This window comes from Wolffia australiana, chromosome 4 (genome assembly GCF_029677425.1).
Source record: "Wolffia australiana isolate 7733 chromosome 4, ASM2967742v1".
In the NCBI taxonomy this organism is placed as follows: domain Eukaryota; kingdom Viridiplantae; phylum Streptophyta; class Magnoliopsida; order Alismatales; family Araceae; genus Wolffia; species Wolffia australiana.
Genome location: NC_135838.1, coordinates 21,548,744 through 21,568,408, shown reverse-complemented (window position 1 = coordinate 21,568,408; position 19,665 = coordinate 21,548,744). Strand labels below are relative to the sequence as shown.

General features: G+C 40.1%; 2 protein-coding genes across 3 annotated transcripts; both read left to right on the top strand.

Annotated features, from left to right (window-relative positions):
• The first annotated feature begins 3,810 nt into the window (after positions 1-3,810).
• LOC144702368 (uncharacterized) lies at positions 3,811-4,553 on the top strand. Its single transcript, XM_078574388.1, has one exon. It carries the CDS (start codon positions 3,918-3,920, stop codon positions 4,329-4,331), a length of 414 nt encoding a protein of 137 aa, XP_078430514.1. The 5' UTR covers positions 3,811-3,917; the 3' UTR covers positions 4,332-4,553.
• A 5,373-nt stretch (positions 4,554-9,926) lies between these two features.
• Positions 9,927-14,547, top strand: LOC144702367 (70 kDa peptidyl-prolyl isomerase-like). 2 transcript variants are annotated; one of them, XM_078574386.1, is made up of 14 exons: positions 9,927-10,188; positions 10,272-10,358; positions 10,459-10,713; positions 10,803-10,880; positions 10,999-11,079; positions 11,664-11,858; positions 11,951-12,040; positions 12,118-12,293; positions 12,378-12,500; positions 12,574-12,720; positions 12,816-12,943; positions 13,070-13,190; positions 13,282-13,411; positions 13,752-14,547. In XM_078574386.1, the coding sequence occupies exons 1-13, from the start codon at positions 9,969-9,971 to the stop codon at positions 13,393-13,395; spliced, it is 1,815 nt and encodes a 604-aa protein (XP_078430512.1). In that variant the 5' UTR covers positions 9,927-9,968; the 3' UTR covers positions 13,396-13,411; positions 13,752-14,547. The 2 variants fall into 2 exon arrangements, with proteins under 2 accessions (XP_078430512.1, XP_078430511.1); XM_078574385.1 differs by lacking the exon at positions 13,752-14,547 and having other exon boundaries at positions 13,282-13,563.
• Positions 14,548-19,665: the final 5,118 nt, after the last annotated feature.

The following is a 19,665-nucleotide window of genomic DNA, read 5'->3' as shown; positions in this document are numbered from 1 at the left end:
AAAGCATATAATACATACTTCCAGGTCATAAATTTAGGTGTAAAATGAATTCAAGACTGACAATAAGTTAATAAAAAGATAGGAATATCTATTTTTAATAGTCATTTTTTAAAATCTTGATTGAATGAATTTCAATGCTCATGCTGCCAACAAGTCACTGCTCACAAGGTCCATCAGGAAAGAGGATGCATCTGACACCCAGTCACTTTAACATACTCGCTGCCTTGTGCTTCCCTATGAAGGTCCCACTAATGCCCATCTATCTTGTTTCTCTCCACACCTATCTATTTTTCTTTGTGCACATTTCATGTTATGACCTAAACATGAGGAGCTTTGGTCTACCTTCTTCCTTGAAGTACAAAGAAGTTACTCGGGAATCCCCACAAACTAAGTAGCCATGCTTGTGAGAGAATGACCTATATTTTGAGAGATGTGTGACCCCTCTTATCCAGAGCTGTGAAGACATTTGTCGATCGTTCTATCATACTGGGGGATGTTGGGTTTTATTCTCCTTTCCATGAACTCTTTCCAACACCCTAAGGTTTTGAAATCTTTTTTCATTAAAGTTAAGTTTGGCGCCAAATATTTTAGGTAGATGATTTTTCATACACGTCTTCTAGTTGAGCACATGAATCAGAATTCCTAGATTCACCCTAGTCATCCATTCCAAGTAATTTCTTTAAGGGGAAAAACTATATGATTTTGTTTCTCTCACTTTTGGAAGCTCCTATGGTTATCACCATAGCAACTCCTACCCTTGCAAAATATCACTTGAATTGATCTATTATTGATCCACAGTACATTGGAGACGAATTTGAATGGGGCTAATTTGAGTATTATGGATTAGAACACCAATGGGGCTGGAACTAGCATAAAAACATAGTTCTTATCATTTCTCTCCTCAATGGTCCTAAAATATCATTCATCATTAGTCTAAAAAATTGCATAAAATGATTCCTCATATTAAACTATCTTCATCAAAGCCATGCTTCTACATGACACAATGCCAAAACAATTCAACTTGAAGCCTGTATCCACAACCAGAAGCACACTTCACTCAAGTAAAGAACTTGGAGTTGCAGCTTGCTGCTGCCGCAGCCACCATTCGAGCCATAACATAGTGTATGTTGTGACCTCTCCCTTTTTTGCAGTTTTTGTGCTGGCTGCCATTTTCTGCAGATGCAGCTGCTTTCAGCTGCCATCCACCTTTGGCCTTATATCTCTGCTCCTGGCACAATGCATTGTTACCCTCTCCCTTTTATCCTCAAAGATCTATTATTTTTGTATACAATAATCCCAAAATAGTATTTAAATCATCTATCATTAATGTAACTCAGCTATAGATATCAAATTAACTAAAGAAACACACACACCTTTATAAAATTTATTTTAAAAAATATATTTTATGTATTTTACTACTATTATCACAACACCCTTGTTATTACAGTGACATATTAAGTCATAAATCAATCATATTATGATATAACTTTGCATCTATTGTCCTTGAAATAATTATCTACTCAGTACCTTCAATCCCATTGCATTATACATTTGTCTAGGCTGCCCTGAGAGAAAACACCTATCTGTCTAAAATATGTAATCCAAAGAAAAAGTGTAACCTCTAAATCTGGTTCACCTTCAAAAGCGTGATACTCCAAATAGTTTTAAGGAATACCATTAAAACTTTCTTATACTAGTTTTTTTTATAAGATCTATATTGAAAATGTTTGATCTAGTTCTAGAAATACATTCATGGAGAAGTTACGGGATAAGCGTATGTGAAGAACATATAAATGGGATATGAACTGTTAACAAAATCTACGTATTCTGAACATTTGGTCGAGTAACCATGCAGCGTTTTCTGATAATCTCAGTACACAAATATCCATTTTTTCCATTCCACTCTCAAGTTCCAGTTTACAGTTGTGAAATTCCCGGTAAGGGGAACATTTTTATTTGAATAACAATGAATAACAAGATATCCATGAAGGGTAAATAATTTTACCTTTTTCATTACTGAGCCATCACTATTCTAGTGTCGCTAACTTCAAAGGTTATTGAGATAAGTTTACCTTTTTCACTATGAATATATTGGTAACACATACGATTATACTTGCTTTTGAGCTTTAAAATCCTTCATAATAATATATTACCGTAACCAATAACATTAACATTCATAGTGTATTCCCATTGCACTGCTTTCGTGAATAATCCAGTTTAACAGAATACTCATGCTTATCATGGATTCGTTACTGTTAAATTTCATTTTAAAAGTTTGGGAAACGGTTTAGGTGGCCCTCCCTGTCATCACCCACCGCAAGCTTTGGACACTAGTGAAAGGAGAATACAAATGTACGTAGGAAATTTGGCATTGGGCTCACACAAATTTATTGCATTCATATTTCGCTTTGCTTGATTCTTGCCACCCTCGTTGGACATTATTTTGACTTCTAGATATTCTTGCACTTTTGATTTAAGGGGTTACTTTTAAGAAACTTAGAGAGAGGTAGGGCAGGGTAGAGGGAGAGAGAGAGAGAGGAAGAGAAGGGGAGGGAAGAGAGAGGAAGAGAGGGAGAGGGAAGGATGGAGAGAAAGAGAGGGAGAGGGAGAGGGAGAGGGAGAGAGAGAGGGAGAATGAGAGAGAGGAAGAGAGGGAGAGGGAGGGATGGAGAGAAAGAGAGGGAGAGGGAGAGAGAGAGGAAGAGAGGGAGAGGGAGAGAGAGAGAGAGGGAGAAGGAGAGAGAGAGGAAGAGAGGGAGAGGGAGAGGGAGAAGGAGAGGGAGACTGAGAGAGAGGGGGAGAGAGAGGGAGAGAGGAGGGGGGGGAGAGGGAGAAGGAGAGGGAGAGGGAGAGAGAGGGAGAGGGAGAGGGAGAGAGAGAGAAAGGGAGAGGGAGAGAGAAAGAGGGAGAGGAGAGAGAGAGAGAAAGGAGAGGGAGAGAGAAGAAGAGGGATAGGAGAGAGAGGAGAGAGGAGAGAAAGAGAGAGAGAGAGAGAGAGAGAGACGAGGGAGAGAGAGGGAGAGAGAGAGAGACGAGGGAGAGAGAGGGAGAGAGAGAGAGAGAGACGAGGGAGAGAGAGAGAGAGACGAGGGAGAGAGAGGGAGAGAGAGGGGGAGAGGGAGAGAGAGGGAGAGAGAGAGAGAGAGAGAGAGAGAGAGAGAGAGAGAGAGAGAGAGAGAGAGAGAGAGAGAGAGAGAGAGAGAGAGGGAGAGAGGGAGAGAGAGAGAGAGAGGGAGAGAGAGAGAGAGAGAGAGAGAGAGAGAGAGAGAGAGAGAGGAGGGGAGAGAAGGAGAGAGAGAGAGAGAGAGAGAGGGAGAGAGAGAGAGAGAGAGAGAGAGAGAGAGAGAGAGAGAGAGAGAGAGGGGGGGAGGGAGAGAGAGAGAGAGAGAGAGAGAGAGAGAGAGAGAGAGAGAGAGAGAGAGAGAGAGAGAGAGAGAGAGAGCTGATTTCAGAGAATCACCACAGGCTCAGGTTTGCGTGTGCTAAGCCGATGCTGAACTAGTCCGAAATTTGGATTTCCGTTATCCTGATAATGGATGACGATATCGGGCTGCTACAGTACCAACATCGAACAACATCATTTATCAGTCTTCGTCTCAATTGTTGGATGACGATATTGGATACAGACGTTGGTCATCAATTTCTAGATGTCAGTAGAAATATAAACATGATTTAAATAGATATTTTGCTGGGACGAATCTTTCTTTCAAAGAGTGCAGGCGGGGATGACCGGCATTCAAATAACTACGGCGTGACCAAGAAGAAAGCCCACAGACTTTCGATACAAAAGATTAACACAAGAGCACGGCCAACGCGTTCTCCACAAAACCTACTTCCATAAAGCAGGCGAGACGGAGACATTCTCAGCGCTGATTCTCTTTTCCTTGTTATTTTTTCTTCTCGTGGGTGGCTCCGCCATGAAGAGACAGAGGCTGGGCCGAGTGGTGAGAGCGCCGTTCACGGCTCTCCGCTTCTTGAGAGACTTCTACGTGCGGAGTATTACGAGCTGCGCGGCGAACGGGCGAGTGGGCGTGGTGGCTGGCTCGGCGGGCTTGCCCCGGAGCTACAGCCTGAACCCGTCGAGGGTCAGCAGCAGCAGCGAGACGGACCTGAGGGAGCTCGTGCGGGCCGCGTCGCAGGGCGCCATGGGCTCGCTCAACCGGGGGGTTGGGTTCGGGCCGGTCGTGCCGAGGAGCCAGAGCGTGGCCGTGGGGAGGATCGACGAGGACAAGCCGTGCGACTTCTCCGGTGAAGTCGGGCTCGGACCGTTGGTCTTTCCCAGGAGCCGGAGTTGCGCCGTGCCGGTGAGAAAGAGAGGGTTCGCGGCTTAGCCGAACCGCTGGCGCGCCGTGGCTGAGTCGGGGTTTGCGTTGTCCGACCCGGTCAGCCTAGTAAAGCCTATTCTGCTGGTTTTTTTTTTATTTTTTTATTTCTTATCATGCCCATTGGCGTATATACGTTTTCTGTGTTGTTTTCAAGTTGTAAATGTTACAAGAGTTTATTTGTATATGAATTAATTACAGTTGAATGGGATGAAAAATTGGGCTGCTTCATTAGTCAAGAACAAACATAGTGATTCTTGATCAATATTATTTAAATATAATTTAATAAACATAAAAATGAAACCCAAAAAATATGCTATACTTATTATGATAAAAAACATTTTCAGCTGCTCGAAGGCTATCCACATGAACCCATCAAGTCTAAAATGTTTTAAACTTTCAATTGAAAAATAAATTTATCACATGACTTCTTCAAAATTTTGACTTTGATTTTTATCTCAACTCATCCCCAATCAGTTTCCCACTACAACTCATATAATGAAATGATCTCAAGCCAGATTTCCCTATGCCCTACCAAGGAATCACCTTTGCCTCTTTTTGTTGAGTTTAGAAGTGTAATTGATAATAAACATATCATTACGAATACTAGTATGTCATCAAATTATATCTGGAACGAAATAGGATCCACAAAGCAATCCATTATATCAAAACCAAAATTACTGATGATAAAATAATTGTGAGAGGAGTTGAATCTTATACCATTTGGTTCCTCAAATAAGTTGTTTTAAGCTGCATAAATCCCCTACATTTAGACATATATCTGCATCATTAGTACTTTTGATGTTCTCATCTTGATTTTGATCAGTGTTGTTTGAGATCAGACAGGAGATACTCACCATTACAATCACAATAGATGGGACGATTTCTCAAAAAAAAAAATGAAGTTGGGAATCTAAATTGAAAGTTCTATGATCGTAGCTCAATCATGGCTTACTATTATGTTATACTTGATTGAGTTATTTTTAAACTTTTAAACTTTAATTATATCCTCTAATTTAACCAGCTTTATTCTTATAACTCCATAGGACTATATACAAATATAATGTAATATCTCAAATAGCCCAATAACTCCTTATTACCTGCCCCTTTAATTGTCTATATTTCATATATTACTTAATCTGGGATATACTTAACCTAATTTATATGTCAACTTGCCAACACTTAAGGTGATAACCTATATTTCATGATATAAAGGGTAATTTTATCAGGGCTTTAATAAAACCTTTCTATGACCCTTTACCATGAATGTATTATCTCATATCCCTTTGAAACTCCTAAGATGACTCACATCATGCTCAACTATCAAACCATAATTAATCATCCCATTTAGGGAAAATGCTTTGGGAGATCATAGAAATTTTATTCTTTAGTACTCCCACTACCTCAGGCAAGCGCTCCGTTGCATCATTTTATTTGATTTTGTCTCTCATTATACCGCATTATTGCATCTGGAATACACAACTACCTTCATAGACTTGTTGCTGCATTTGAATTATGATTATTGGGATCCCATATTGAGGTCATCATTAAAATATGACAGCCCATTTATATTATATATTTGGTGTCTTTGGTCAAAGGATGGACGTCCAAGTGTCATCATTGATATGGTTAAAATTCAGGTGTAACATCTTTCAGAAGTTAATGTGTGTTAATTTATGAACTCTTCCTTTTATACTTCCTAATATGCCGACAACAAAAGGGGATAAACAATTGTTAACATATGATCTCTAGTAGATATTATTAAGTTCATACATACCAACATCTTTATTTAATATCATGCAAATATAAATGTTTATCCTTCATGTTTAAAGTTAAGTAATCATCCTTGTATGATATCATCATCTTTGACATCCTAAAAACATCGAACATCAATAATAATGAACATGACAGAATGAGATGTGGAATGTGATTAGCTTCTTGGGTATTTCACCCTTTTTCAGGTATATTTAGTTCATGACACATAAACTTAAACTAGTTAAGTAGTGACACATAATGTAGAAAACCAATGACATATTTCTTAGTGTATTAACCAAAAGTTAGAAGAGCTAATAAATACAAAGGATAACAGTTGTTAGAGTTGGGAAGGGTAGATCTAGGGGATAAGTTTAGTAGATCAATATTTACAAGGTATGTTGATAATGAACAACCACAATAAATTTGACATGAAATGGTTAACATTGTCTCAACCCATCTTGAAAAAATAAGAATTTCAATTCATAAAAAGCAAATTAGAGCAAAGTTGGGGAACAGTACAGTTATAGTCTTTCTTCAGTTACAGTCAAAATTACATTTGGTTATAGTGCCAACCTTTTTCACATAATAATCATCCCCAATCTCTACAATCTGATGTCATACTTTAACTTTGAAGCGATGAAACTTTAGGTGGAATCAATACATAGTGTTTGAACATTAGAACAAAATCTTTACGCAAAGATTTGGTGACATAACTCCTCAAAATTTTCGTGGAGTTAATGGGTATCTATAATCTATATACAATGAAAATAACACCACATTATCCAAAAGTCTAATAAGTTAGGTCTAAAAACTTCACAGAATGATATAGGGAGCTTGAAGCCCAAATGATAACCCTTCTATACCAATCACAGTTTTTCTATTCGATACTATGAACTTAACACTATAAAAGTTATGACAATTCATGCAAATATTTTGTGAGCTTATTCTTCCAATCACTTCTCTCCTACAGCCCAGCATAGTTTTTCAATTGTGGAATAGAACCACACCTCTAATGTAATGTACTTTCATCTAAGTCAGGACTAATTCAAGTATAAATTCTACACACATATTGCAGATACAGTGCAGGGGCGTGGACGAGACCCTTTTTTCATCCCAGGCCAAAAAAATTGTCCCCTCCACAAGATTGGACGAAAAATGGAACAGAAATTCCTTCCAGGATGAACGGACGGGACAGTTTTCGTATCGTCAGATGAAAAAATCGTCCCGTTTGGAAGTCTCGGACGATGGACAGTATGGGATGGACGAAAATCCGTCGGAATCCTTTCAAAGGTTGAGATCTTGCCACGTGGCATTGCTTAATTAGTTCCTTGAAATTTTGCATCAAAGTTCTAGTTTTTTATTGGCGCGAGAACTGACATCGCCTAAAGGTAATTATAGTTCTAGATCATCCCGAACGTGGACGATGGACAGGAGGGATGAAGGACGGGATGAATTTTCATCCGACGATATGAAAACCGTCCCATCCAGTTCTTCCAGGACGAATTTTCCTCCCGTCCAGTCCTCTTGGGATGAATTTTCGTCCAGTCCCTCGTCTGGACGAAAAAAATCCATTTTGTATTTTTAATATATTAATATAGATTTTTCTATGTTTTTAGGGAATTACGGAGAAGAGAGAATGCCAAGGGCCATAGGTACAATTATTTCTGAGCGGCGTCAATTTGCACACACGTAAAAAAACAGGGACTTTGATGCAAATTGTCATTGCAAGGCCACGTGGCTCCATCTCAACCGTCGGATGTGAATGCAGCGGTTTTCTGTCCAGATTCGTATGTCCAACGTCTGAGTCCTCTGGACGGACAGTTTTTCCATCCCATGGGACGAAAACCATCCGGTCCGATGGTCCCTGGGATGAATTTTCGTCCTGAAATTCGTCTGTAGCTTTGGGCGGGATGATTTTTTCGTCTCGGGATGAAAAAATTGTCCTGTCCGCTTCCCTGCACTATAAAGGTAATTGTACATAGGTCTCCCCACTTTTTCTCTCCTCCATACTTCCCTAAAAAAACTTACAAAAACTATATTAAAACTTAAAACCTGATTTTTTTTCGTCGGGGACAAGGGAAGGGACGATTTTTCTCTATACGGGATGTAACTGGCAAAGTTGGGATGCGGACAATATTTTCCCTTAAGGGACGAATCTCTGGACGGGACGGTTTGGATGAAGTCGAAATATACAGACGTCGAACGGGATGATCTTTGGAAAACGGAGTTTATTCCAAAGAATGCTACAGATCGGCGTGTGCTGAGAGCTATCTATCATGATCTTTCTTTGCTGCACGTTCAGAGGTCATCATTTTGAAATGCTCGATATAAACAGCTACATTTTGGAGAAATCCAAATTCGTCAGACGCAAAATGGTTAGGACTAAGAAAAAGTTTGACCAAAAGTGAAAACTACATTCTCTGCAATCAAATAGTTCCCAAATATCAAAGCAATGTTTGTTAAGTCGGAATCAAAGGTCAAAAGGCAAAAAGAAGATCTATATTTCGCATATTTTCTCCTCGAAAATCTAAACTCTAATTGAAGAAGGGAAAAGAAGGCAGATCTTCACCTTGGAACAGCGGGCGATGGAAAAAATGGTAGAATATGAAGAAAAATGCGTAAATTGAAGATCAAACAGAGCGAGAGAGAAGGAAGACGGTGATCCAGAGTATTTGGTCTTATACAGTCATTTTCGGGGAAAAAACAAAACAGAAATCATCAATCATTATAATAGTAGAGATATCAATAATTTGCCGAAAACGGGAAGAATCATCTCTCTTTTTACTCCCGTATAAAGTGAGACTTTTGTTTGATCAGAATTTTTTAGAAATATCTCGAATCGACTGTTTTTCTTGTCAAGAATACTAATCGCCAAGGGTAGTACGTACTTTCTGGCTTTTGAGCAGCGGAAAACCATCTGAGCTTTCTAAATAAAAGACATGAGTAATCACGTCGAAACTTAGAACTCCGCAATAATTGTAAATCAATGAAAATTGAGAACGAAATATGAAATCTAAAATAGAAATATGAAATCTCCAATTAATCCAAACACGGAAAGCAAAAACAGAGAAAACTCTCTTTAGAAACATATCAATAATTTGACGAAAACGGGAAGAATCATCTCTTATTTTACTCCCGTCTAAATCTCTGGAAAGAATCAAACGTGACAGATATCTACGATTTCAAAAAACGTAACAGATTTCGGAAAACGTTACAGAATCAAACGTTACAGATCTCTGGAAAGAATCAAATTAGATGATCGGCCCACTTTTTTTCTGAGAACTCCTGAATGTCATTTTCAGAGAATAAACAAAACAAAAATCCGACGAACCTCCTGACTCCCACTGTCTTCTGCATGACGTAACCCCCCGGGCTGAGCGCATCCCTGAACAAATGCTTCTCTCACTTGTGCATGACGTAACCTCCCGTAACCTTTTCTCTCTCTCTTCTCTCTCACTCTCTCTCTTCTGTCTCACTCTCTCTCTTCTCTCTCACTCTCTTTTCAACCAATCAGAGGCCAGAAGGGTACACCAATTCCTATGATAGTAGTATACTCTTCTCTCACACTCTCTCTCTTCTCTCTTACTCTCTTTTCAGCCAATCAGAGGCCAGAAGGGTACACCAATTCCTAGTATAGTAGAATAGATTCCTCTTCTTCTTCTTGAGTCTCTTGAAGCAATATCCAAATCTTACAGACAGGACAGTTAGGATGAAGTTGAAATGTCAGGACGTCGGACAGGGTGATATTCGTCCCGTCTCGTCCATCGTCCACATCCGGGACGATCCGGAACTATAGTTGCAGATCAGATGAAACTCCGAACACTATAAATACCTCCCAAAGCTTTGCTCATCGTCTCTCTTCTGTTGATCTGAAGGAGTTGTCCGTCGGAGATGTCGAGGCTCACCTTCTCAGCGGCGGCGGCGAAGGCGGCTGTGAAGATCCCCGGCGGAGAAGATAGCGATGAGGAGGAAGAGCCCGGCGAGGAGATTGAGTCTGCTCCGCCGTTCAAGATCGGTGAAGAAAGGGAGATGAACGCGCTGGGACTCAAGAAGAAACTACTCAAAGCGGGGCGCGGCTGGGAAACTCCTTCCCCCGGCGACGAAGTCACAGGTAGTCCCACTCTTGTGAAGATCCCATTCTACGCTTGACTCTTCCCAATCCGTCTCCCTTAATCCACTCTTGTGTGTTTTTAGTTCATTATGTCGCTCGTTTACCCGATGGGAGGCAGCTCCATTCCAGCCGGGACAGAGGGGATCCGATTACTTTTAGGATTGGCGAAGGTGAAATTGCTGAAATCTCTCTCCAAATAACATCATAAAAAACTACTCTTTCCGCGGCAGTCGGCTCGACAAATGCTGGATATTTGTTTATGATTTGCAGGGAAAGTTCTGCCCGGAATGGACCATGGCTTGGTGACCATGCGGAAGGAAGAGATATCGCTGTTTACTTTGCCCTCTGAGCAGGGTTATGGGGACGTTGGCCCAGATTGCATTCCTCTGGGATCTGATCTTCAGTATGAGGTAGAACTCATCTCTTGGCTGAGCGTGGTTGATGTCTGCAAGGATGGGGGAATCGTAAAGAAAATATTGCTGAGAGGGGAAGGGGGAAAGCCCGGGGATTTGGATGAAGTCACAGGTGCCAATTATTCTTTTATCTGTTCTCATAAATTGATTCCAAGTTCAGGAATTGACTCTAATTTGTGAGATGTGGCGGTTTATTCCCAGTGAAGTACCGAGTATTGCTTCCTGATGGGTCTGTGCATGCTGAAGCTTTAGACGGAGTTCAGTTTTACATAAATATGGGTAACTCAACCTACATTTTTCCACTTTAAGATCTAAATTGAGAAATAAATTATGCCTTAGTATGTTTTCTTCTTACGTAGTCCGGATTGATTTTCCTTACAAATCTTTACTATTTCAGGGCACTTATGTCCAGCACTGCCAAAGATTCTCAAGACTATGGAAAAAGGGGAGAAAGCCACTGTCACAGTTCAGCCCCAATGTATGTTCCACAGTCATTTTGATCTCAAAAGGAGCCAGATATGAGGTGGATGAAATATGTGGATGGCCGTACTTATTCAACAAAGATCAGTTTTTACATATTTATTGTTCATCGGCTTCCCTATATGTGTTTGTTATTATTTTTATTGTCTCGGATATATTCCCTTAGCATGAATACCTCTTTAAGGGCTTCGTTATTTATGTAATATCTGCCAACCGGTTTATGCAACTTTTAAGCGTTTTCTTCCGACCTTTCTTTCTCATCCTAAATAACCCTTGCAATTTAACCTGTTTGGTTTGGTAAAGATTTGTGTCATCTATCTTTCGTTTTCTTTTGTGTTCACCTCTATTTATTGGTTTCTTTGTAACTTATCGGCCTCTTTTTTCTAGATGGAATTCCAGCTTTCCAATTGTTAAAGTCGAAATAAACATCTGCGAAATGAAGAAGTAACCAGTTAAGATATTGATGTGAAATAAAGTGGCATGTTACTAATTTACATTTTTCCTGTTTTATTTTCATAATTTCTGGTAAATTTTAGTGTTTCTCCCTCTGGTTTTCTAACTTCATTGGGATATTGGTGCCAGATGCTTTTGGGGAGAATGGAAGAGATGGCCTGAATAGATGTTGTTCAATTCCACCAAGTACGGCTGTGCTGATTGATCTTGAGCTGGTGAGCTTTCATCTGGTGGTAGATGTGGTGGGCGACTTAAAAGTAGTTAAGAAAATCCTTAAAGAAGGAGAGGGCCATTGCCTGCCAAATGATGGAGCAACAGTGACTGGTTAGTTGTCCCTGTTAAAACAAAACCAATAATACATTCCATTATATAATTACTACAGTAAATACTCATTGGCTTTTATTACCATAGTTCAGTTAGGTATACAGGGAAACTAGAAGATGGGACTATATTTGAGAAGTTTGGTTTAAATGGCGAGGAACCGCTTCAGTTCATTTTAGATGAAGGTGAATTTTCTTGAAAGGGTTTGTTACTGCTTTGCCAGAGAGAGATAAAGACTAAAAGTGTATTTTCATGGCCATAGAGCTCGTGATTACAGGATTAGACCGCTCCTTAGCAACAATGGCAAAGGGTGAAGTTTCTCTAATCACTGTGAAACCGGAGTATGGTTATGGAAGCTCTCTTGCTAAAGCACAACTCTCTGATATCCCTGCATCCTCGACATTAATTTATGAAGTTGAGATGCTGGACTTCACCAAGGTATATTTCACCTGTACAATCTGTTTGCAGAGAATAAGACGTCTGAACTTCTGAAGTTGTTACCTTCTTTATTTCTTTCTACAGGAGAAGGAGCTTTGGGAGCTGAACTTTCAAGAGAGAATTGAAGTTGCCGAGAAATTAAAAGAAAAGGGAAATTCTCTTGTTAAAATAGGTCGGTATCAGTTGGCAGCCAAGAGGTACGATAAGGTACTCTCTCCGTGCACAGACTTTTGCTTGTTAGTTTCTTTACCTTTTTCACACCATTTCCTTGCATGCCCAGGCTATCGAGTCCATTAGTGACACTGGACCATTTTCTAGTGATGAGGAAAAGCTGTCTGGAGCACTGCGGGTTTCCTGCTGGTTGAATAAGGCTCTGTGTAGCCTTAAACTAAAGGACTTTCGTGGTGCCATAGTCTCCTGTTCAAAGGTAAACCAAATTTTTTACGACTTTCCTTCAGTATACTTCTGAATCTACATGCTGGAGCTCATTATTCAGCTTATCATCTGTTTTCCCATACTCAGGTTCTTGAGGTCGAGTCCTGTAACGTGAAAGCACTTTTCAGGCGGGCTCAAGCTTACCTTGAGAATTATGACCTCGACTTAGCAGAACTGGATTTGAAAAAAGGTTTAGAGATTGATCCGCTTAACAGGTGATCTTCAACATCATTCACGAATACATGAATCCTTGAAAGATCCTCTGGAAAGAGTTATCTGCAGTTTATTCAAGGGTTTTTTTCCCAAGAGTGTAATAAATTCTTTGGGCACACTCATCCCAGGGAAATGAGAGTGATGCATAAGCTGGTCAAGGATCGTAGGGTGGAGAAAAACAAGACTGATGCACAGTTTTTTGCGAACATGTTCCCGCAAGAGAGGAAAAATGTGGATGCTGCTTCAAAGGTGATTAGATGATTCTCATTAGCATAGCTGAATTCTCAATTTATGGACTATGATTGATCTGAGCAATGAGCATTGTGCTTCAATTTTTCAGAGGCAGAAGGTGGAGGAGAAAGCCGAGGAAAGGGTAGTGAGGTCAGACGACGTTGCAGAATTTGGCATGACCTCTTCCACAGATGCAATGCTCGTAAACCCTTCTGAACAATGATAATCTTTTCTTCTGGGTCAGTAAATGGAAACCGTAACAACAATCTTACTGCTAGAATTTACTGTTCCTTGTTTTCCACTCCTCGTCACACCTTTCTTCTGGAATGTCTGAAGCTTATTTCTGGCTTCTAGATTTTTGGAAAACAAGTAAATGATCCTGTCACTACAATTTTCTGTTTCAATAGTTAGAAAACATTTTGACTCGTGAGCATGACAATAGGTCAAAGCAAAAGCTTTATGCTCTTTATGAATATGACTCTCTTTATGCATTCTTTTGAAATACCGTGCATTCTTGAATTTGCATTGATAATATTGAGCTGAGTCGGTATACCATTATTTTGATATTGTATCATACAGGGGTGTCAATGATGCAGTTGTCGGTGTGTTCGCTCAAGTAAGAACTTGAGGAGTCAGAAGAGCTCCGCATTAAGCATGCCTAGATGGGTGATGCCCAAACCTTGTAAGGTGTTACGATACCCATATTGAAATATATACAAAAGAGTAAAGGACAGAAAACAGGTGTAGGGACCAGTAAAAGGGGTGTTAGCTAATACATACGGTGATACGTGCTGGCGGCAGGAAAGACTGCCAAGTCTTTTGGGGGGAAATGTGGTATTTGGATAAGGGAGAAGGGGAAGAAAGGCATCAGTGGTTTCCTGACTTCTTGGGTGAGGGCTTATTGACTGAGTTGAAGTGCACTGGAAAGAGGCATCTTCTCGCAGTGGACGACTGTCATCTGTCAGCAGGCGAGGGGGAGCATCCTTTTCAGAGTTGATCTACATCAGCACGAAGGTAACCTATATCCAAGGGAAATGCTAGACATCAAAGAGGTTGGAAGAGCATCACACATATATTTCTTGCAATATTCCTGTTTTGCTCTTACAGAGTTGAAGGGAGTATCATAAGGCTGGCCTGTTTTGGGTTGGTGGCTCCCATGAATGATGCACAGGTCAAGAACCCCAAGTCATTTGGTCGCGACTTATATACTTTGGGAACTATGCCGATTTCATCATTGTCATCATGATAACTACAATTTGTCACTGTCACCAGCATCCATCGATAATGAGTAGGCAATGACAATGATTAATTCATCATTGACAATTGGTTGACAAGGAGAATGATGATTGTTTTATCATTGTCATAATCATCATAATCATCATCTACTCGTCACCATCTTCCTCGTGAGTGAATTCTATTTTGAGAAAAAATGTGGATATTTTGGGATAAAAACTATAATCTACAAATGTTGTCATCATCATCATCATCCACAGCTTTTTGCATCGTCATCCATGATTTGCGTGAACAAACGACGATCACAAATTTTTCATCAACAGAAGGATGTGTTTATCATGGAATATTACATTGATGATCTTGTGGGGATTTCTTGCAAATTCTGAAGTCATGCACATTCTTTATGGTTGTCTAGAAACAATACTTGCTGATGCAAACATTTCTGTTGGATGACTGGATGAAAAAAGGGATACGCAGGGAGATCCTTTCTAGAGATGAAGCTCAAGTAGTCAACATAATCTAGGCGAAAAAATTAGGGCTATATCTTTGACGAATGTGAAAAAAAGATTTTGCTTTACTTTGAAATAAGGTCAACGTGAAAATCTTGGCATCAATGCACCTCATTATTTTCCCATTTACCTTCTAAATATACTTTCCAAAAATAATAAGGTTTTGTGAAGAACATCAATTTTTCTGGATTTCAGGGATTCTCATGATAAAAGTTTTCATGGTGTTGAAGACGATGATTAGTTTCGAAATTATTTAGGTAATTATTTAATGTGAAGAACTGTTCAGTTTTTTTACTTATAGAATAATTAAAAATAAATAAAGTGGAACACGGTATAGAAAGGAATATTTTACCATGTTGCTGCTTCCTCATTCCTGTTTTAGTAAATGCTTCACCTTCTAAAGTTGATTAATTAAAATGTAAGGTGGTAGGGAGAAATGAAAAAAAAAGGAAAAAATAGAAATCAAATTCACCTGGGAACCCTAGCAACAGTACCGATTGATTGTTCAATTTAGGTGTTTTATTATCATTGTTTCAATTCTGACTTAGCATATGATCATACCAAGTTGATATTTATTTTAGAAAATTATAAATAAGGGTTTGATCCATAGGGAAGCACGAATTTTGTTTCATATTTTTAATTCATAAATAGAAAAATACATCTACAATAGAAAAATATATGGTTTGTGTTTTGAGTTAAATATATATTTATAATCTTTTAGGATTTTAAGCCGTACAAAAAACAGAATAAAGATAAATAGATAGTTTTCTAAAATACATTTACTATTTTAAGTTTGAAAATTTATTAAATAATGCTTCACCACTGGTCTGCACTAGAGGCGTGGGTTTTAGAAGTGAAAGGTTGTGGGCAGTTGGCACAGAGAGAGCATGGAGTGGGGAGATTCCCCACTGCTGTATAAATCTAGAATATGAGGAAGTATGCAGCATGATGGCCCACTGTTGTTCTAAATGCAAATTGGCAGATCATTAAGTATAGTTTATTTTATAAAACTATACTTACTGATCTAAAAAAAAAGATAATTAAGTATTTTTTGAAAAAAGGGAAAAAAATACTTCAGCTTCTGGCAATGGCAGGTGGTGGGTATAATTTTTGGAACAAAATGGTACAGGTCGCAAAGTAACCATGGTGCCAAAAGCTGAAGAAAATATGACGTAGGACGGCTAAGGAAAAGGGCGACTGAGGAGATGAATGGGATGACGACGGGTAAACGGTGATGGACGGGTTTGGAGGAAGGGATAAAACAAGCCACAGAAATCACACGTTCGGATTCGGACTTTAAAACAGATGAAAATCTGGTGGTGCAGCTCCGACCCTTATCAAGGGCGGGAGTACTGTCTTCCCCCACCGCGACGATGCCTAAGCACCGAAATCAATATCCGAATTCGCGTCGCGAAGAAACACTCGAGAAAGAGAAAGAAGAAGTGGAAATCCAAACCAAGTCTAATTCTGTTGGCGGTGAAAACTTCTCGAGAAAACACTAGACGTAGAACACTTTCGACACCAAAGGGTTCAGGCATACCTCGGCACCGTAGTGCGTGAAGAGGATGCGGGAAATTCTGATCGTGACGAGGCTGGGCGAATCCGGGCGTTGAGCGGCCCACTGGACGAGAAAGATTCTGGGCGTTCCGGGCGTTGAATGGCCCTGGTAGAGAGTAGATGGCGTCGTCGCAGAGTCAAGCAAGGCGAATACCTGCGCTGCGCGCTGAGCGCGAGCGCTTATCGTGAGCGCTGGAGCGCCGGCGCTGAGCGCGCGAGCGCGGGCGGCGCGCGCGGCATCGCGCACGCGCCGCGCGCTCGCGCTCAGCGTGGACGGCGCCGACGACGAACCGTTGGACGGCCTTGACGACGTTGATGGCGTGCGGGCGTGGCGGCAGCTGCGCAGCGCGGCGCGCTGGCGACATGACGACCGTGCGGGCGGCGGCGCGTGCGCAACGCTGGCTGGCAATCGACGCGGTGTGCACGACGCAGACAGGCGGTCGGCGCGCGGCGTGCGCGGGCGGCCAGGGGCGGCCCTGGGCGACCTTGGATGGGCTGCCTGGGCGGCCTAGGGGCGGTCTTGGCTGGGGCGGCCTGGGCAGCCCTAGCGGGGCTGCATGAGCGGCCTTGACTGGGGCGGCCTGGGCTGGGGCGGCCTGGGCGGCCCTGGCGGCGCTGCCCGGGTTGCCTTGGGCGGCCTTGGCTGGGGTGACCTGGGTGGCCCTGGCGGGGCTACCTGGGCGGCCTTGGGCGAGAGAGAGGGTGAGAGGGAGAGGGAGAAAGAGAGAGAGTAAGAGAGAGAGAGGGTGGTGAGAGAGGAAGGAGAGATGGTGGAAGGCTGACGTCGCTAGGCGGCGGCGACGGCTAGGGTTAGGAGGGATAGGGGAGGCTGGGCAGTCCTCCAAGAAGAGTTAAACAAAACTCAATTCTTGAAATTATGACTGCCTAATGTTTCTTGAAAACAATGGCCTATATATAGGCCTTGGAGGAAAGAGAAAATGACGAGAAATTGAAGACGATAAATTAAAGACGTGCGCTGTGTCACGCCAAAGGGCAGCTGTGGATCTCCCTCTAGCGTTGTGTCATGACGCGCGTAGGGACGTGCGCGGGTGGAGACGTGCTTGTCGACGGCTGCGGCGTGTTGAGTTTGGTGTTGACTTCAGTTGACCGTGGCGGGTTGACTTTGGTTGACTTCGCCGTTGGGTCCATAGAAGCCGTGTTTACTCCGGTTGACCGTGGTGACGCGTTCGACGGTGATGGGTTGGTGTCCTCGCCATCAAAAAATTTGCGTACGAATGAACTTTTCTAAAAGATAAAATAGAGAGGGAATGAGGGTTTTAGAGATTGAAAGTTGTGCATTGTGGAGGGCGACATTTGTCGAAAGTGCATATGGATAGATAATACCAAGGAGAAGTCAACAAAATGAATGAGAGTGCAGGGGAAAACTTGGATGAAAATTCCAAAAGTTGTGGATATTTTTGCCCTGAGGCATTAGTGTTTTTGTTGAAACGAGTTTATTTTTCAAAAGATCATAAAATTCAGGAAATGGTATTGATATAGAGTTTATGAATTATAAATATACTTTTAAAATAACTTGATAGGTTCACTAGTAAAATGTCTAATATCACATTAAACTTGGGTAATTTTTAGAAAAAAACATAGTTAAAAACTTTAATACTCAATAACAGCTTATCATTGAAATTACGACAAGCATAAATTATTTCTCTAAACTCCCTGATTACATTCAAATGCAAAACTATGTCTATGTATGCCATTTGCTTTGATTCCATTTGATTATATTATGATGATGTAATTGACAATAAATATTCATTTTTTTCAGTTTCATAGGTCCGCTAAATTTTATGAAATACTAATAGTTATTATAAATAACTTAATCTCATAAAGTTTTACTAATCCTAGCATCTTAGTATGTTTTTAGCACACATTTGTTTTCATGGGATTTTAGGAGTAACTATTTTTCGCTTCATAGAAGTCAAGTAGCATATTTAGTAGTATAGTTTTATATTAATTATGTTTTAAATGGATAAATGTTTCCCAACACATCAAATCTGAGTTCTGACGAGTGTATTAATCATTTTATACCTTAATTCTGCTTTGGAAAATACATGATCTTAGCGGATTATTCAGTCCTAGGTGACGAGAAACATGGAGACAAAAAAGAGAGAGCATTCCAACCAATATGTATATAAAGTCATGTCCAAAATCATATATTTGATGTTGGTTTATAGGGCTTCCATTTGAATGAAAAACATAGCAAGATTCACAATAGAAGAACTAAACGAAATTGTAATGGTGAAACTGTCTCCATGATTTTTTTTCAGATCAGTAAGTGTAGTTAAGCACTTCCTAGCTAAAAAATAATTGTCCTAAAAGAAATATTGAATTTAGTCCTGTTCCTGGTCATCTAAAAATTGTTTTACCTTAACTCTATTTATGTTGTCTATTTTTTTGTCATATTCTACTATTTTTCCTTCATACGGTCTTTACCTCAATATCTTGCTATAAGTCAATAAAATAAACAAAGAAAACTATCCTCACTGGCTTCTTGTAATTCTAGCTTTCCCCTTCTACCCCTTAAAATTGACTAGCGCTGCAGAATTTTTAACTACATGACTCCTGATTTGTATTACTTAATTTTTTTTCCTTTCAAACTCTATGTCCTCTTATCACTGTATATTGTATATATTTCCCCTCGACCCACACTAAATTGTACATCTTGCAACAATTTTACTGTAGTGGCAGTCACACATTCTATAACAAATGATTTTACCTTGTTATTTTCTCAATCTTAATTTTTCTCTATTGTTGCATAAAAATAATTTTGTCCAATACATAATAAAGTTTAGATTAAACAACTGACGCAATTTACCCTAATTTGGATCAACTTCTCCTAAATATCTATTTTCCAATTGAAACATTTTTCTATATTCTTTTTATGATTTGTTGTTACTCAAATTTGATCTAAACAAAGTTCGTTAAATATGAATTTTGTATTTTCGTAATGGAGGAATAATATATCTGTTGATGTTAAAATTATAAGTCAATATTTTATGTATGTTTTTTCGAATTCTTTTTTTTTCTAATGTATCAAAATTTTGATTTATGTGACTCATGATATCTTAATTTTTAAAATTTTTGATGAGGCCTTGGATGTGGATGATGCTCCTTTTCATACATTCTGACTTATAAGTCAAAAGTTTGATGACCCCTTTTTTTTATAGACTCGTGAACTA

Bases quoted from the DNA above. Each gene is read 5' to 3' on its own strand.
- LOC144702368 (XM_078574388.1), top strand. From the start codon at position 3,918: ATGAAGAGACAGAGGCTGGGCCGAGTGGTGAGAGCGCCGTTCACGGCT.
- LOC144702367 (XM_078574386.1), top strand. From the start codon at position 9,969: ATGTCGAGGCTCACCTTCTCAGCGGCGGCGGCGAAGGCGGCTGTGAAG. The intron at 10,881-10,998 runs GTAACTCAACCT...TTACTATTTCAG, and splicing joins TCAGTTTTACATAAATATGG to GGCACTTATGTCCAGCACTG. The intron at 13,191-13,281 runs GTGATTAGATGA...TCAATTTTTCAG, and splicing joins ATGTGGATGCTGCTTCAAAG to AGGCAGAAGGTGGAGGAGAA.